General features: G+C 41.1%; 1 protein-coding gene across 1 annotated transcript in view; it reads left to right on the top strand.

Annotated features, from left to right (window-relative positions):
• LOC134534592 (protein yellow-like) overlaps window positions 1-13844 on the top strand; it is a 28201-nt gene extending 14357 nt beyond the window's left edge. The window contains exons 3-5 of the mRNA XM_063373072.1: window positions 5239-5441; window positions 8387-8968; window positions 12380-13844. Of these exons, the coding sequence (XP_063229142.1) occupies window positions 5239-5441; window positions 8387-8968; window positions 12380-12646 (1052 nt within the window). The 3' untranslated portion in view covers window positions 12647-13844. The remainder of the gene's footprint in view (window positions 1-5238; window positions 5442-8386; window positions 8969-12379) is intronic.
• The last annotated feature ends 623 nt before the right edge of the window (window positions 13845-14467 follow it).

Genomic DNA, 14467 nt, shown 5'->3' with positions numbered 1-14467 from the left:
GGGTATTTCTCGTGAGAAGAGGTTGTAACACTAGAATAAGTAAAATTTTTGTTAATTATACTATTTATGATCTGAAATGTTGTAAATAATACTATCATATTTACGTTTTATTAAATTAACACGCATGAAGACCATGAAAATGCCGGCCATGTCTGCTCGCGTGGGGTCGAGCCGAAATTCGGTTCACTTCGAAGTTCCCAATGATCTCGGTTCAGCGCAATCGAATCGTGCAATCGAATCGTGGTCGACCGATGATCAATCCAGCTTGTGACCCCGAGATCACGCCTGAACTCTGGCGGTGCAACCGGCCATCAGGGAAGCCGAAGTCACGACTCACCGTAAAGGAAATAGAGAGATATTTAAAACCCGGTCAATAAAGACCCCTAGAGTAAGGCTACACGCACTACAGCCGAGCGAAGAGGATCTGCGAGTTGCGTGGCTTCCAGGCGCCTACTTCACGCTTCAACTAACAATACAAGTTCTGAGATAGCTCAAATATCGAAAAAATTGTAAAACAAGGCACAGCTTCTGTTCTGGCTCCATCGTGACGGAAATTAGTTTCTCAGAATATTTTAAAGATTTTTAAAATTTCAAAATTTTAAATGATAATGTTTTATTATAGGAAAAAAAATTACAATTTTACAAAATAAGGCCCTTCTTCGTTAAAATACACCATAAATAGCACACATTTGGATATATTTTAATATTCCTGGCTGTAGCACAGTAGTATATCTAAAACAAACCCATATTTAATACATCCGATAATGATTGAAGGTTTTATTGGTACATAATATGTAAGACTAGTTTTTTTAGGATTAGGTCCAGTTGCAGCAGCAAACTAGTGAAAAAAATAATTCAATATCCAACCCCGGGCAGGGAATCAAACCCGGGTGTTATTAGACGGGAGGCGGGTGTTATTAGACGGGAGGCGGGTGTTTTGAGCACTCAGACCACTGATGACGCGATGGTTGGAGATCTTCAACTATCGCTGAGAGCGCACTCGAGGGAATATAGCCCCAATAGACTCAGTAATTTCCTTCAGGACCTCTGACATTCCAACCTCAGATCGAGCTCCCAAAAATTCCACCTTGATCTCATGTCTTCCCGGCGCTATAATTTATCTCGACACACGCCGCGGCGCGCCGGTATATATATATATATATATATATACTTGGTGTTTATGTACACATAGGGCCATGCACATTTCGCGAGAAAGATTTCCAGACCAGCTGTGCGTCGTAACTTTGTAGCATTGTCTGTGTTTCGTTGCTGGCTGGGTTTATTAAAGGCACTTGTATACTGTCAGCGCACCAATCACAGCCATCCAGTGCGGAAGCAAACGCGTCCTGAATGGCCCGGCCAAACAGGTCGATGACTTCTCTTGCATACGGCCGTCAATCACAAGGGAACAATCACTAGCGCAGACATGCTTTGCTTCATTATAATTAGCTATTAGATTTTTTTCGCGAAACATAAATGCCCCTAAGTATACATTAACATTTCCCCTCCCCTCGGGATGATGATTTTAATTTCCGGTAACAGATAAAATAAAAATAAAAAATATACAGAAGGAAAATCTCTGTTGATTTAATGCGACGTGTTACTGAAAAAACGTTGGTACTTACATAAAGGGATAAAGGCAAGTATTTTACTGTTAACAATGAGACAAACATTTTCAGGCTAAAACTTTTTAATGTCTGAAACATCCTCAATAAACGTGCTTTGAACTATCTGACTTCTGGGCAAAAAAAAGTCTTCGCTTCGGTTATTACAGTACGCCAGATTTCCAATAATCCCACTTTATCACATCAGTTCACGAATGATGACGTCATAAAGCCTCGGGTCATAAAATTTAACATGGAAGCTTAATATTTGAAAGTACCAAGATAATGAGGCTTATTTCTTCTTAATTGAGCTTACGCTCGTCAGTTTATTTGTTCGTTCTTTGAATGATTCCTGCAACCGCGAATATAAATTTAACACAGTCATTTGAAAATACGCCATTTTCGGTTCATGCTGACTGTCATAGATAAAAACCCTCAGTAATGGACATTAACACACCGATAACAATACAATATCAGCTGATTTCAAATGTTACACTCTTGAACACAGAGAATTATTTGGGGGGAAAATTGAGCACACAGACTTACACGGTTGGATGACAACGACGAGACAGTTACAACCAGAACAGTGAATACACGAAAACATCGTCGGACAATACAGCGACGAGACTGAACAGGTTGATCCGGACGACAGAACGACGAACAGCGCAGACCAACAATATAGGCTCTCTATGACGAAACGCCTCTCTGTATTTACTGTTATTTTCGCAACTGTCCCGTCGTTGAAAGCCTATTGTGTGTTTCTACTGTGCTGTAATATTTTTTTTTCTAACTAGATTAGAGGAGTTCTCTGTGTTGTCCAAGCGTGTAACATTTGGCATAAGCGGATAAATTGGATTTTTACCGAGTGTGTGCGCGTTCATTTAATTTTCGTTGTCCATTCCTGAGGTTGTTCTGCACCGCAACGAGCGTAAACCAGCTGTGAGTTACGTCCCAGATGTTACGTCAGAGCGAGTTCATTCATCGGCGCGCTCTCCAAGGTCGGATTCCTCTGATCCGACGCCGTGTCGCCACGAGAGTGCGTTGTTCTCCGGCGTCGCTTGCGTCACACCCGGCGAGCGAGATCCGCCAATTTCGCGCGAGTTCTGGCCGGCGGGCGGTGACGTAACCACGCGTGGCGTAACACTCCCGCCCCTCTCCCCCCTTGCCCCACCAGACACTACGTGCCCTGGATCTCAGGGCGCGCGGATCACGGCGATGTAAGAGCCGTAGCCGTGACAACCGACCATCTCGAGGCTGCAGGATTGCAGCCCGCGAAAGGTAGGGAATTTTCTCAAACTGGCACAAATTATTTTCCTTACTGTGACCCAAGATTGTATTTCCTCGATGCCATATAAGAATTTTTTTTGGGGGGGGGGGAAGGGGCACACACACACACACACATACATATATAAAACAGAAAAAAAAATTCGTAATGTTCAATTGACTGCAATAAGGTATGTCCGCGCCAGAGGTTTCTTCCTCGTGATTGGCGGCCGTCTGCATGAGAAGCCATTGCAACAAAAGTTCTAGTGCTTATTCTTAAAAAAAAAAAAAAAAAAATTAGGTTGTGAAAGAAAAAACAAACAATTAAATACGGTATTCACTGGAATACTCAATGCAATTCTACTGCAAGTAAAGTTGAGGTGTTTAAGCGTTGTTACACTGCAACGTTCTTTACGTGACACATGCAATTAGGTGGAGACCGGACGGAAAGAAAAATCGCGAATTCCCTACGTGATGTGCCGAAATTCAAATACTTGCGGCTTTGTGTTGTTGCTGCCGTTGGCTCGCAGCTAATCTGGAGGACTACTATGGGCCGGTTGGAAGACCTCCAGCAAATGAGTCAACGAATCACAAGTTACCCAGTTTAGACGTCTGAAAAGTCAGCAGCCAATGAAAAAGTGATCCTTGCCCGAGTGTGCAGAGGATTGTGGATTCCATCCTGGAGGTCATTGAACCCGCGGATTTTTCCGGCCTCTAGTAATTGAGAATTTTGATTTAATACAATTTTTTTTTTGACATACGTTATTACAATTTTACACGGTTTGTCACGAAAAAAAATAAACCAAGAATGCAAAATAAGGAATAAAAAATTGAAAACATAAGCCCACACAGAACGAGCCAAAATCAGCTGGTGTCGAACAGATGGACCCAAAAAATGAAACTAAGCGGATATTATGGACAACCCAACGACGGCAACCCAGACGAACAGATCAATAAAGCAATGGCGTAAACACAACAAAAATTGCATAAAATAAAAATTCCTCTTTGCATGAATCATTTAAAGAATGTATCCATTGAATTGTCTGGCCGGGCCATTGGACAGGTTTGGACGCGTAAATAGTGTAGGTTAATTTAAGTGTATGTAGTAAAAAACGTGTGGTTTTTTAACTTCCTCTGTAGCTTCCGGTGAAGAAGCAACAGTTGTTGCATGACCATCACGACAGCAAGTTGTGCTATGGTGCATGCTTGCTACCAATATCATTGTTTGCAAGTGAATCGTTGTTCGTGTTTTTCAGTTTTATATGGATTAACAATTTTTTTTGTGGCATTAAAAACTATTACTTTGCAACTGGTTTCCAAAGGAATCGTTTGTAATTGCACAAACGTCTTTTTTTTTCTGTATACATTTTGTTCAATAATAATTGGTTTTAAATTTTTGTAAATGTTATTTTTAAAGTACTTTTATTTTGTTCTTTTATCACATGCCACATCTGCTCGATGGGAAAGTATTTACTCCTCATTTTTGATGAATTACAGAAAATGCCGATACAACGGACTTTAATTCATAAACATAATCCTAAACACCAATTTCCATATTTCTTACTTCAAAAATTACAAACCTCCATATAAAATTTTATCTCCTATTTAACCCCCTTAGGGGATGCCTGTTCAAAAATACTTTCTTAGTGCTCATATATGTTATATAAGGTACTCCTATGCAATATTTCATTCTTTTAGACACACCGGTTTAAGGTTTAAGTGTTAAGAGTTTTATAAAGTAGATTTGCTGTACAGAACATATAATACGTAATTGAAGTGATACTTCTTTAGGCGCTTTTTGAGAAAACGATGAGATATAATTTTTTTTTCGACGCGCGCGCGCATTGAAAAAATTAACAACATGACTTACAAATAAAAATTATGTATGTGCTTTTAAATTATATACTTTAGTGACTGATTATGAATACGGGTCCATATAGTTAAAAACCTTTATTTATTGTAAATATCAGTTATAGAAATTGTGTTTATAAACGTTTAAAGTGTATTTATTTAAGTAATGTTGTTTGCGATTATGTTTAAATTATTTGGATTACAAATTTAATAAATAATTCAAATTTATCTTTATTTACTAAATTGGATCATTAATTTTATGCACGTGTTTATATTAATATTTAACACTAATTTTTTATTTAATTTTTTTTTTAAATTTGATTGAATTTATATACTTTACCAAACGTATTTATAATATCACTCCAGTCGTTTTATTAAAGTAAGTTGTTTATTACGCCAAGAAAGTATAACTTTAACACGTACCAATTTTTTTTTAAAAATGTCAATTGATAAGTGTGTGTGTGTGTGTGAGAGAGAGAAGGGCGCTGGAGAGTTGGACGGGCTTGCGTGCGTGTCGCAGGCGTGCCGTCGACGCTGAACTACGTGTCGCTGAGCTCCAGCCCCTCCGACGGGCCCTTGCTGGTGCCCTACCCCAGCTGGGAGTTCAACCGCGAGGGCAACTGCGCCGGCGTCACCACCACGTACCGCATCAAGGTGGACAAGTGCGACCGGCTGTGGGTGCTGGACACGGGCACCGTCGGCATCGAGAACACCACGCGCCAGGTACGAGCCCACCTCCCCTCCCCTCCTTCCTTCTCTCCCCTCCACGGCCCTTTCTACCTCCCCCTTCCCCTCCCTTCTCCCACTTCCACCCCCTCCTCGTCCCTTTATAACTCCCCTACCCCTCCCTTCTCACCCTCTCCTCCTCCCTCCCTTCTCCCCCTCTACATCCCTTTCTACCTCCCCCTTCCCCAACCTTCTCCATCCTCCTCCTCCCTTCTACCCCTCCATGAGCCTTTCTATCTCCACCTCCCCCCGCCCTTCACCGCCTTCCTCCCCCTCCCTTCTCCCATCATCATCCCTTTCTACCTCCCCCTCCCTTCCCCCTCCCCTTCCCCCTTCTCGCCCCTTAAGCCTTCCTTCACCCTCCTCCCTTTTTCCCCTCCACGTCCCTTTCTATCTTCCCCGTCCCCTCCCTTCTCCCCCTTCCTTCCCCCCCCCTCCCCCCTCCTCGTCCCTTTCTACCTCCACCTCAACCTCCCTTTCCCATCTCCCCTCCCCTCCCTTCTCACCCCTTCACCCTTACTTCTCCACCCTCCTCCTCCCTTCTACCCCTTCTTCCCCCTCCCCCCTCCCTTGCAGCAAGCCAGGGTATCGCGGAGTGCTAACTGGCAGCACGACGGGAAACGGCATAAGCCGCCCCCAAAATGACCAGACCTGACCAAACCAATGCGGACTAAAAGTCCAAGTGCCCCACCCCTTGCATAGTAGAACTTCTACCACGCCCCACTCTTCTTCCAGGACCATCCTTCTATTCCTGTAATCCACCTGCTTGTAATAATGCATGACCTTTGCATCCCGCATGTATGTGCCCAGGGTTTTCCCTCTGTCTATGGAGGTTTTACCTGGGCCCAACTTATCTAGTTTTAGTCTAGAATTAAGAGTGAGGGGAGTTAGTCATGGCGAAAACGTCTGCCATGGCTGGCCAATCCCCTCCTAGCACATGATGCACGTGACCTTTTCTGCATGGTTAAAAACCTGCATGTTTAGAGCGTATAGGGCTTGCCCTGAGACGCACTTAGAGTCTTCCCTACCTAGACCCCTCCCTTACACACTTAGTTTTTAACTTAGGTTAGGAAAAAAAAAAAAAAACGGTATCGCGGAGGGGAGGGTCCGGTTTGACCATTGTGTCATTTGCTTCATGAGCAAGTTTCCTTCATAATGAAGATCGCAGGCTTTCGCGGACATTGTCATGTCTGGTGTTGCTTGGCTTCTGGGTTGTAGCCGCGTCCAAGGCGAACGTATCACCGATGTTTCGGTCGACATTGCAGTCGCCACCATCAGGGTACAGTTACAAGTTCTCCTGCCTTTAGTAATCTCTCCTGAGAGACGAGTGTTTCCCGATTGGCTGCGGCCGTGGGCCAATCACAAACTTCCCTTTCGTCTGGTCGGTCTGTCGATTTCGGTCAATCGGAGCTGGGCTTCTGTGATTGGCTTGCGGGTGCTGGCAAATCAGTGGCCTCTTCTCTCCTGATTGGCTGGGCTGTTTGGCCAACCAGAGGCGACCTGTATTTTTTTTAGATGCAGAGCTAGGTTACAAGGTTTTCTGAAGAGTGGATCCCATATTCTTCCTAATTTGTAGCCATCTTCTCTGTTTATGTTTGCTAGGTGTATTAATATTTCTACTGATTCTCGACTGTATCTTTTCTTGTATTTGTCGGATGTTGGCTGTGGTGTGGAATTGGTCGAAATTAATGCTGTGTCTGGTTTCCAAGTAATATTATACTATAGCTGATCGTAGGTTTTCACGTATACAGTCGCTGCTATCGATATGTTCTTTAACCTTTGTGATTATTCGTCTACCAGTTTGTAGATATATACCTTGCCACAATATTTCAAAAAGAAAATTGATTTTCACACTAAAATAACAGGGAAATAGTAGACTTTAACAACTCCAACGTTTACACACATAAATTTAAAGCCACGATTTGGTATGAGAAAAGAAAACTTAACATTTAACATTTTGTTCTTTATTCAATTGTTTTAACATGTTATCACTGAGTTAGCAGGTGATAACGGGAATAACATTAAGAGGGACGCAGTAACTAGAAACACATTAATTTCATTATTAAGTAATTTAAAATTGTAGTGAGTGACATTGAAAAATTCTTCAGTTGAAAACGTTTATTAGCATACACTGGCCGTTACTCTGTGATGACAGACACTGTAACAAATAAACGTAACGTTACTGATCCTGCCTTCAACAAAAATTATACATACATTGGCAAATAGGATTTCCAACCGGGCAATTAAACAATTTACAATCGTACTGAATAATGATACTGATCTGGTCTAAGGGGGACGTATTAAAAGATGAACACAAACCATACGAGACACATATAAATGTTAATTTGCAGGTCCTCATGATCAAATACAAATATAAATGCTCTATTATAAAAAAATTGGTTGTCTGTAAAGTCAGTTTACGGACGATAGTTTAACGTGACGTCATAAAAAAATTTGATGAAATAATTGCATACTTTTATGAATAAAATTGAATCGTTTTTATTGAATTATCACTATTTTGTATGGATACAAAGGAGTGAAATGAAATCTACAATTTGATTGATAAATTTACTTTTATTTGCACTCATTAATTCAAATATGTTTATTACTTAAACGAAGAGAATATTTTAACTATAACTTTTATACATGTTTGCTATTTAACTTCTTCCAATCTGTGTTATTCTGTTAAGGATAGGACAATGATAGGAAAAGGTAGGAAACGAATGGGAGTGTTTCAAGTTTAATATGCCTCGAAAAAGTCAAATCGATGGTTGTTCCAATCGAGTGGAAGAGAGATAGATGCGGCGCAAGCGTACAATGAGCGTAACGGGACCCTTTTTTCGTGCTTGCAGCCGGTGTTCATCGATTTACTAGACGTTGTCACGTCAAGAATGTAGTATCGATGGAGTTTGTGGTCGTGACGCCTTGTTCGCTGCCCTCAGCTGTGCCCCTACTCGCTGATGGCCTTCGACCTGCACTCGGACCGCCTGCTGCGGCGCTACACCTTCAAGGACAGCGACACCAACGCCAACACCTTCATCGCCAACATCGCCGTCGACGTGGGCTGCAGCTGCGACGACACCTTCGTGTACGCCTCCGACGAGCTGGGGTACGGCCTGATCGTGTACAGCTTCCAGCAGGACGACTCGTGGCGCGTGACGCACGGCTACTTCCACCCGGACCCGCTGTGCGGCGACTTCGACATCGGCGGCCTGAACTTCCAGTGGGAGGCGGAGGGCGTGTTCGGCATGGCGCTGTCGCCGCCGGCCAAGGACTGCCACCGCACGCTGTTCTTCCACCCGCTGGCCAGCCACCGCGAGTTCGCCGTGTCCACGGCGGTGCTGCGGGACCGCGAGCGGGCCATGAACAGCTACCACGAGTTCGTGGCGCTGGACGAGCGCGGGCCCCGCTCGCACGTCACGGCCTCCGTCATGGACGACCAGGGCATCATGTTCTACAACCTCATCGACCGCAACGCCGTCGGCTGCTGGAACTCGCGGCTGCCCTACTGCCCCAACAGCCAGGTGCGTCGCCCTGACTTGACTGCATGTCAGAGTTACAAATTGTTTTATAGCATTGAATTATTATTTTATGTTAGAATGACTACCACTGTAATAATTCCATCAATACATACTGATTAATGGTGTTAGAAAATGAAAAAAAATAGTATAATTAAAAAAAAAACGTTTAATTTAAAATGGTATAAAAAAATAAAAAATTTTAATACGTACAAGCCAGGTTTTATTAATCTGGCAACAGTGGTGGCCATTTACTCTGTACTGCAATCTAAGCCTGAGATGGAATGTAGTAAGTGTAATCATGAAGCAGACATTGTCTGTGGTTTACCTGAAACATTTGTCGCCCCAAGAGCCAGGTGCATCACCCTTCCGCTCGGACTGCATTTCATATGCCCCGAGACCGTAGCACGGCCAGAAATCACACCCATAACAATACACACATACATAAATTTTCTTTCCTTCCGAATCTTAAATCTCCGCAAGTTCTTCACCGATTGCTTTGGAATTTCCCTAAATGTTGCATTGAAATACCTAAGTCACACACGTGACAGGTAAAATATATAGGTAAAACATATATTTTAAATATTTTTATTGCTATAGATATAGGAATATAGAGGAGAGATAGTTTGATAGATGCATAGATATAGAGATAGATGTATATAAAGATAGAGAGAGAAAAACAGAGATAGAGTTGTGCATGTATGTGGATGTAGATGTAGTGAGATAAAGAGATGTAGAGATATACATAGAGAGATAGAGAATTGGAGTTCCATAGATAAATGCTTTTATATGTGTACCTACTTCAAACGAATCGCAAAAAAAAATATATTAAGACATGGTAGCGTCAATCGTTAGGAGTAGACAAACACAAGCAGCGTTACCAAAATTCCGCTTGCCATCACTGCTGCGTCATTTCTTTCTCTCCACTGCCGTCTCCCCTTCCGGCCGTTACAACTAGCTACGCTATGCTACGCTATGCTATGTACCTATATCTTTGCCGTCTTCCCATTCGACCGCTAGCGCATGCGTTGGAGTGGCGTCGCCGCTGACGCACTCTCCTCCTCTACCGGTTCCCCCACCACGTACCTGACTATTCCCCCAATGCGATAAGAAATTTCGTAACTCTTGATAGTTGTAGCCCCCTCAGCAAAAACTTTTCACTTCAAAAATAATATTAAAAAAAGTTTTAAAATGGATTAAAAAGTATAAAATAATTTCTCCGAGCCCCGAAAAGATTTATAAACCCATACAGAATCCTAACCCCATACAGATTGTCCTAGAAATTTGAGATTGTTAATTTTTATTAACACGTATGAATTAACTTGTAAGATTTAAAATGAAAAACGTAAATAGTCGATAATAGTAAAGAGTATATATATGGACTGGCTGTCTTTGAGAAAACTCAAACAATAGTTAATTTAATTTGCAGTGCAATAAAGTTGTTGGTAAACTATTCGTGCATCAATTGTATATTGCATGTCCTCGCGTTTTTCGTTTTAAATATTGCAAGTTAATTTAATGAATAGGTGTTAAAAATCAACAATGACAAATTTTTAGGACAATCTGTATGTGATTAGTAGAGAACTGTAAAATTCGCGGATTCATTTTGCGATAGGATAGAGTCCAAATACTTTTGACATTGTTTTGCTTCAGTGATTGGGCCACAGTTTATCTGAAGGACTCTGGGCCAATGAAAAATCTTTAACAGAAGAATTAGCGAATCACGATCATTCCAGTCAACAGGTGTTACGAGTCGGTAACCAATCGGCAGATGTAATTTGCACGAGTGCATAGAGGATCATGGAGTCTATCGTTTAGGGATTTGAAATCGCGAATTTTCCAGGTCTCTAGTGATTAGGAATCGGTATGGGGTTATAAATATTTACGGGGATAGGATAAATAATTTTTTACATTTTAGCCATTATTTATTTAATAATTTTTTTGCTTTTTAGTCTTGCGTATGTGAAAATTTGCAATTAATTTAATTTTTAGTACAGTTGAAGTATCTGATTTTATTCCGAACCCCATACAGATTGTAAAGAATATTTGTGATTGTGTATTATAAATAACAATAAAAATACTTGTAATGCTTAGAAAAAATAAGAGGCTCTTGAAATAGATAATAGTAAGGAGAAAAGTTTTAACGGAAGCACCAAACGACAACGTGTGTAAAATTCAGTGCAACACCATCTATTGACGAAGTTCTGAACTAAATTCTTATCTGCGCCGTCAATTCGCTAGTCGCCGTGAGCTTTGCTAAGCGGACGGGTCTCGCCAAGGAGAATGATAGGAAGTTGCCAGACCTTACTATAAGACCGTGCGGCGTAAGCTTTGTATGCGTAGATATAGGCATCGCCTGCGAGTGCTGCGTTATGCATCCCTCAACACTTCAATGGTCTGCTCGTAGCCTAATGCCACGAATCCGGGGGTATTGTTTAATAAATCAAACAAATTTCTAACGAACAAACAAACAAACAAACTGAAAAGAAAACGAGTTAATATTGCATTGACATCTGGTTCTGAGATATAAAAGTTTCAAGTCTCTAGCTCATTGTGAAGTTAGTTTAAAATTGATTGCAATATTATATATACAAAATGAAATAATCTGAAAGCAAACAGCAGGCAAGACGTGCTAATCTCCCCCCCCCCCCCTCCGGAGTGGAAAAGAAGTTCAGCGAACGCTCCTATACATGGCCTTTAATATAATTATGTAGAGACAGGGAAAATTCGCGTATCCATCCCACGATAGGCTAGAATACAAATACGTTTACATTTGTTCTTCTCCTGCTATTGGCTCACAAGTCACCTGGAGATATCTATATAAGCCAATGGAAAACCCTCATCCAAAGAAGCAGCAAATTACGTGGAAAAAGATGAGAATAAACCTAAATCAGCAGCCAATAAATACACGGCATTTCCTAAGAACGTGGAGTACTGTGCAGTCCATCCGAAAAAGTCATTGATACGAATTTTTCTGGTCGCTGACTATATGACAAATGAAAGCACAGAATAATAATTATTTTGTACATTTACATTTTTTATGTACATTTAGGAATACTACAAGAACGATATTGTTAATACTTTGCATTTTCAAAATACGTTTTTGGAAACAAGAGCGAATATTTATTATCGCACTTACGAAAATTGGTGCATAGTTGTAAATTTTGATTGGTGTTTTATGGTAGCTCGCTTTAAAAAAAATTATAAATTTCATTTCCATCACTAAGATTCACAATTAATAAATGTTTTTAATAGTATAAAATATAAATCACTTGGTTTAAAAGAACATTTGTGAGTGGCCTTTTTTCAGCCTGTCAATTTTCGTTGCATACTGCGCGAGCATAGTAAAACTTCATTCTCGTCTTCTCTTCACGACGCGCCTGAAGAAGTGTACCACTGTCGTTGTTGTCGTCGCAGGGGCTGGTCGACAAGGACGACGAGCGCCTCATCTTCCCGAGCGACGTGAAGGTGGACGCGGACCGCAACCTGTGGGTCATGTCTGACCGCATGCCCAACTTCCTGCTGTCCGAGCTGGACTACGGCGACGTCAACTTCCGCGTGTTCTACCTGCCCGTGTCCGAGGCCGTCAAGGGCACCGTCTGCGACCCTCGCGTCGCAATCGCCCTGCAGCAGCCGCGACAGGCCTTCGTCGGCGACTGCGGCCGCCCCCAGCTGTGGTACTGAGCCCCCGGGCGACGTCTCCCGTCACGTCTCCCGTCACGTCTCCCGTCACGTTGCCCGTCACGTCTCCCGTCACGTCTCCCGTCACGTCTTCCATCACGTCTCCCGTCACGTCTCCCGTCACGCCTCCCGTCACGTTGCCCGTCACGCCTCCCGTCACGCCTCCCGTCACGCCTCCCGTCACGTCTCCCGTCACGTCTCCCGTCACGTCTCCCGTCACGTCTCCCGTCACGTCTCCCGTCACGTCTCCCGTCACGTCTCCCGTCACGCCTCCCGTCACGTCTCCCGTCACGTCTCACGTCACGTCTCCCGTCACGCCTCCCGTCACGTCTCCTGTCACGTGATTTATAAAATTCACGTAAACGTACTCATGCAGGGTAGATCGTTAAATACCCGGTGCGTTGGAGGAACCTGTCACTCTTCGCGTGATATCAGACTGTTGATGTTTGTATAATGTCAAACATTCTGTAAGTGAAGAATTTCCATGCAGGGTAAAATGAATTCTTAACTATAAACAGGGTAAAGTTCTTACTTCTTCAATCAGTGAAATCTTACCAGCATTTTTATTGTTTATTAAAATGCAACAAAAATGAGTGGGTGATGTTTAAATAGGTATATGTTGCTGGAACGTTAAGTTAAATATTGTTTCTAAACATAATGTAGTCGTAATTAGTATTTATTACAGTGGTACCGTGGATTCTGTTTCTGAATCTAGTTTGAACGTCAAACTATAAAGGAAAAAAAATTCGATGAAGTGTTAATATTTAATTGAATTTAAGGGGATGTATATTTAACCTCACTTTAAAATACGTTTTGAAAATTAAAACGCATATATACGTTTTTACAATATTAACCCACAGCACTATAATGAAAGCTAAAAATACCCTAAAGTATTAAATTGATTGACTATTTTGTAATTGAGCCGAATTAAAATAATGTTCCTCTTTATATATGAGTTTTGCAATGATGTTACCAGTATTTTAACTGCTTATAGTTCTTAAATAGTATTTGTTTTTTTATTTTATACTGTGTTTTTTTATTTTATAATTATATAATATTCCATTATTTATTGCCGCCTAATTATAAATTTACTTTAAGTTTTACAAATGTATATTTTTTTACCTTGTAAGTAAAACATGTATGTAAATATAATACATATGTAAATAGCCAATGAAATAAAATAAAGTTTTATTTTGGACTATTTTCGTTGTCTCACTTAACGTTGCCTTCAATATAAAATATTTACGGTGGTCTGAGATTTAAAATAAAAAAATAATTTACGTATATTAATTATATGCCCGTGTCTAACCAAGGTGAAAACAATAAGAAGGAAATTATGGTTTTTGAACAAGAAAAAATAATTGCACGTTTTTCTTAAAGTTTTAAAGTGAAGAACAATAAAAAAAAACACACACACACGGAAGAAAAATTCCAGTGCATAAGTGAAATAACATACAATAATTATTTTATATTTCTTGGCAAGTTAAATTATTTCAAATCACTAAATATTTCCGTACTTGTCTGCGTCTTGGCCTGCCAATATGCCATACCTAAATTTTGCATACTTTTGTCCCAACACCTGTTCGGATGTGAAAGAAATCACTTCATCTACCAAGCACGTCTAGATTATCTGTACACGCAAGCTTTAAATCTTGGTTCCACACGCCGTGTTGAATATTGCAGTTTCTTATCGTTACTGTTAATTAAGAGACAAGCCTGTTAACTTATTACGATAACGCTTTTGTATTTGTTGAAGGGACAAGAAGTTTATCTCCACATATTTATTAAGCAATATTTTCGAGCTGTACAATATCACTAGGGACC

The sequence above is a fragment of the Bacillus rossius genome, chromosome 7 (assembly GCF_032445375.1).
Source record: "Bacillus rossius redtenbacheri isolate Brsri chromosome 7, Brsri_v3, whole genome shotgun sequence".
Lineage (NCBI taxonomy): Eukaryota > Metazoa > Arthropoda > Insecta > Phasmatodea > Bacillidae > Bacillus > Bacillus rossius.
This window is presented reverse-complemented; position numbering and strand designations above follow the sequence as displayed.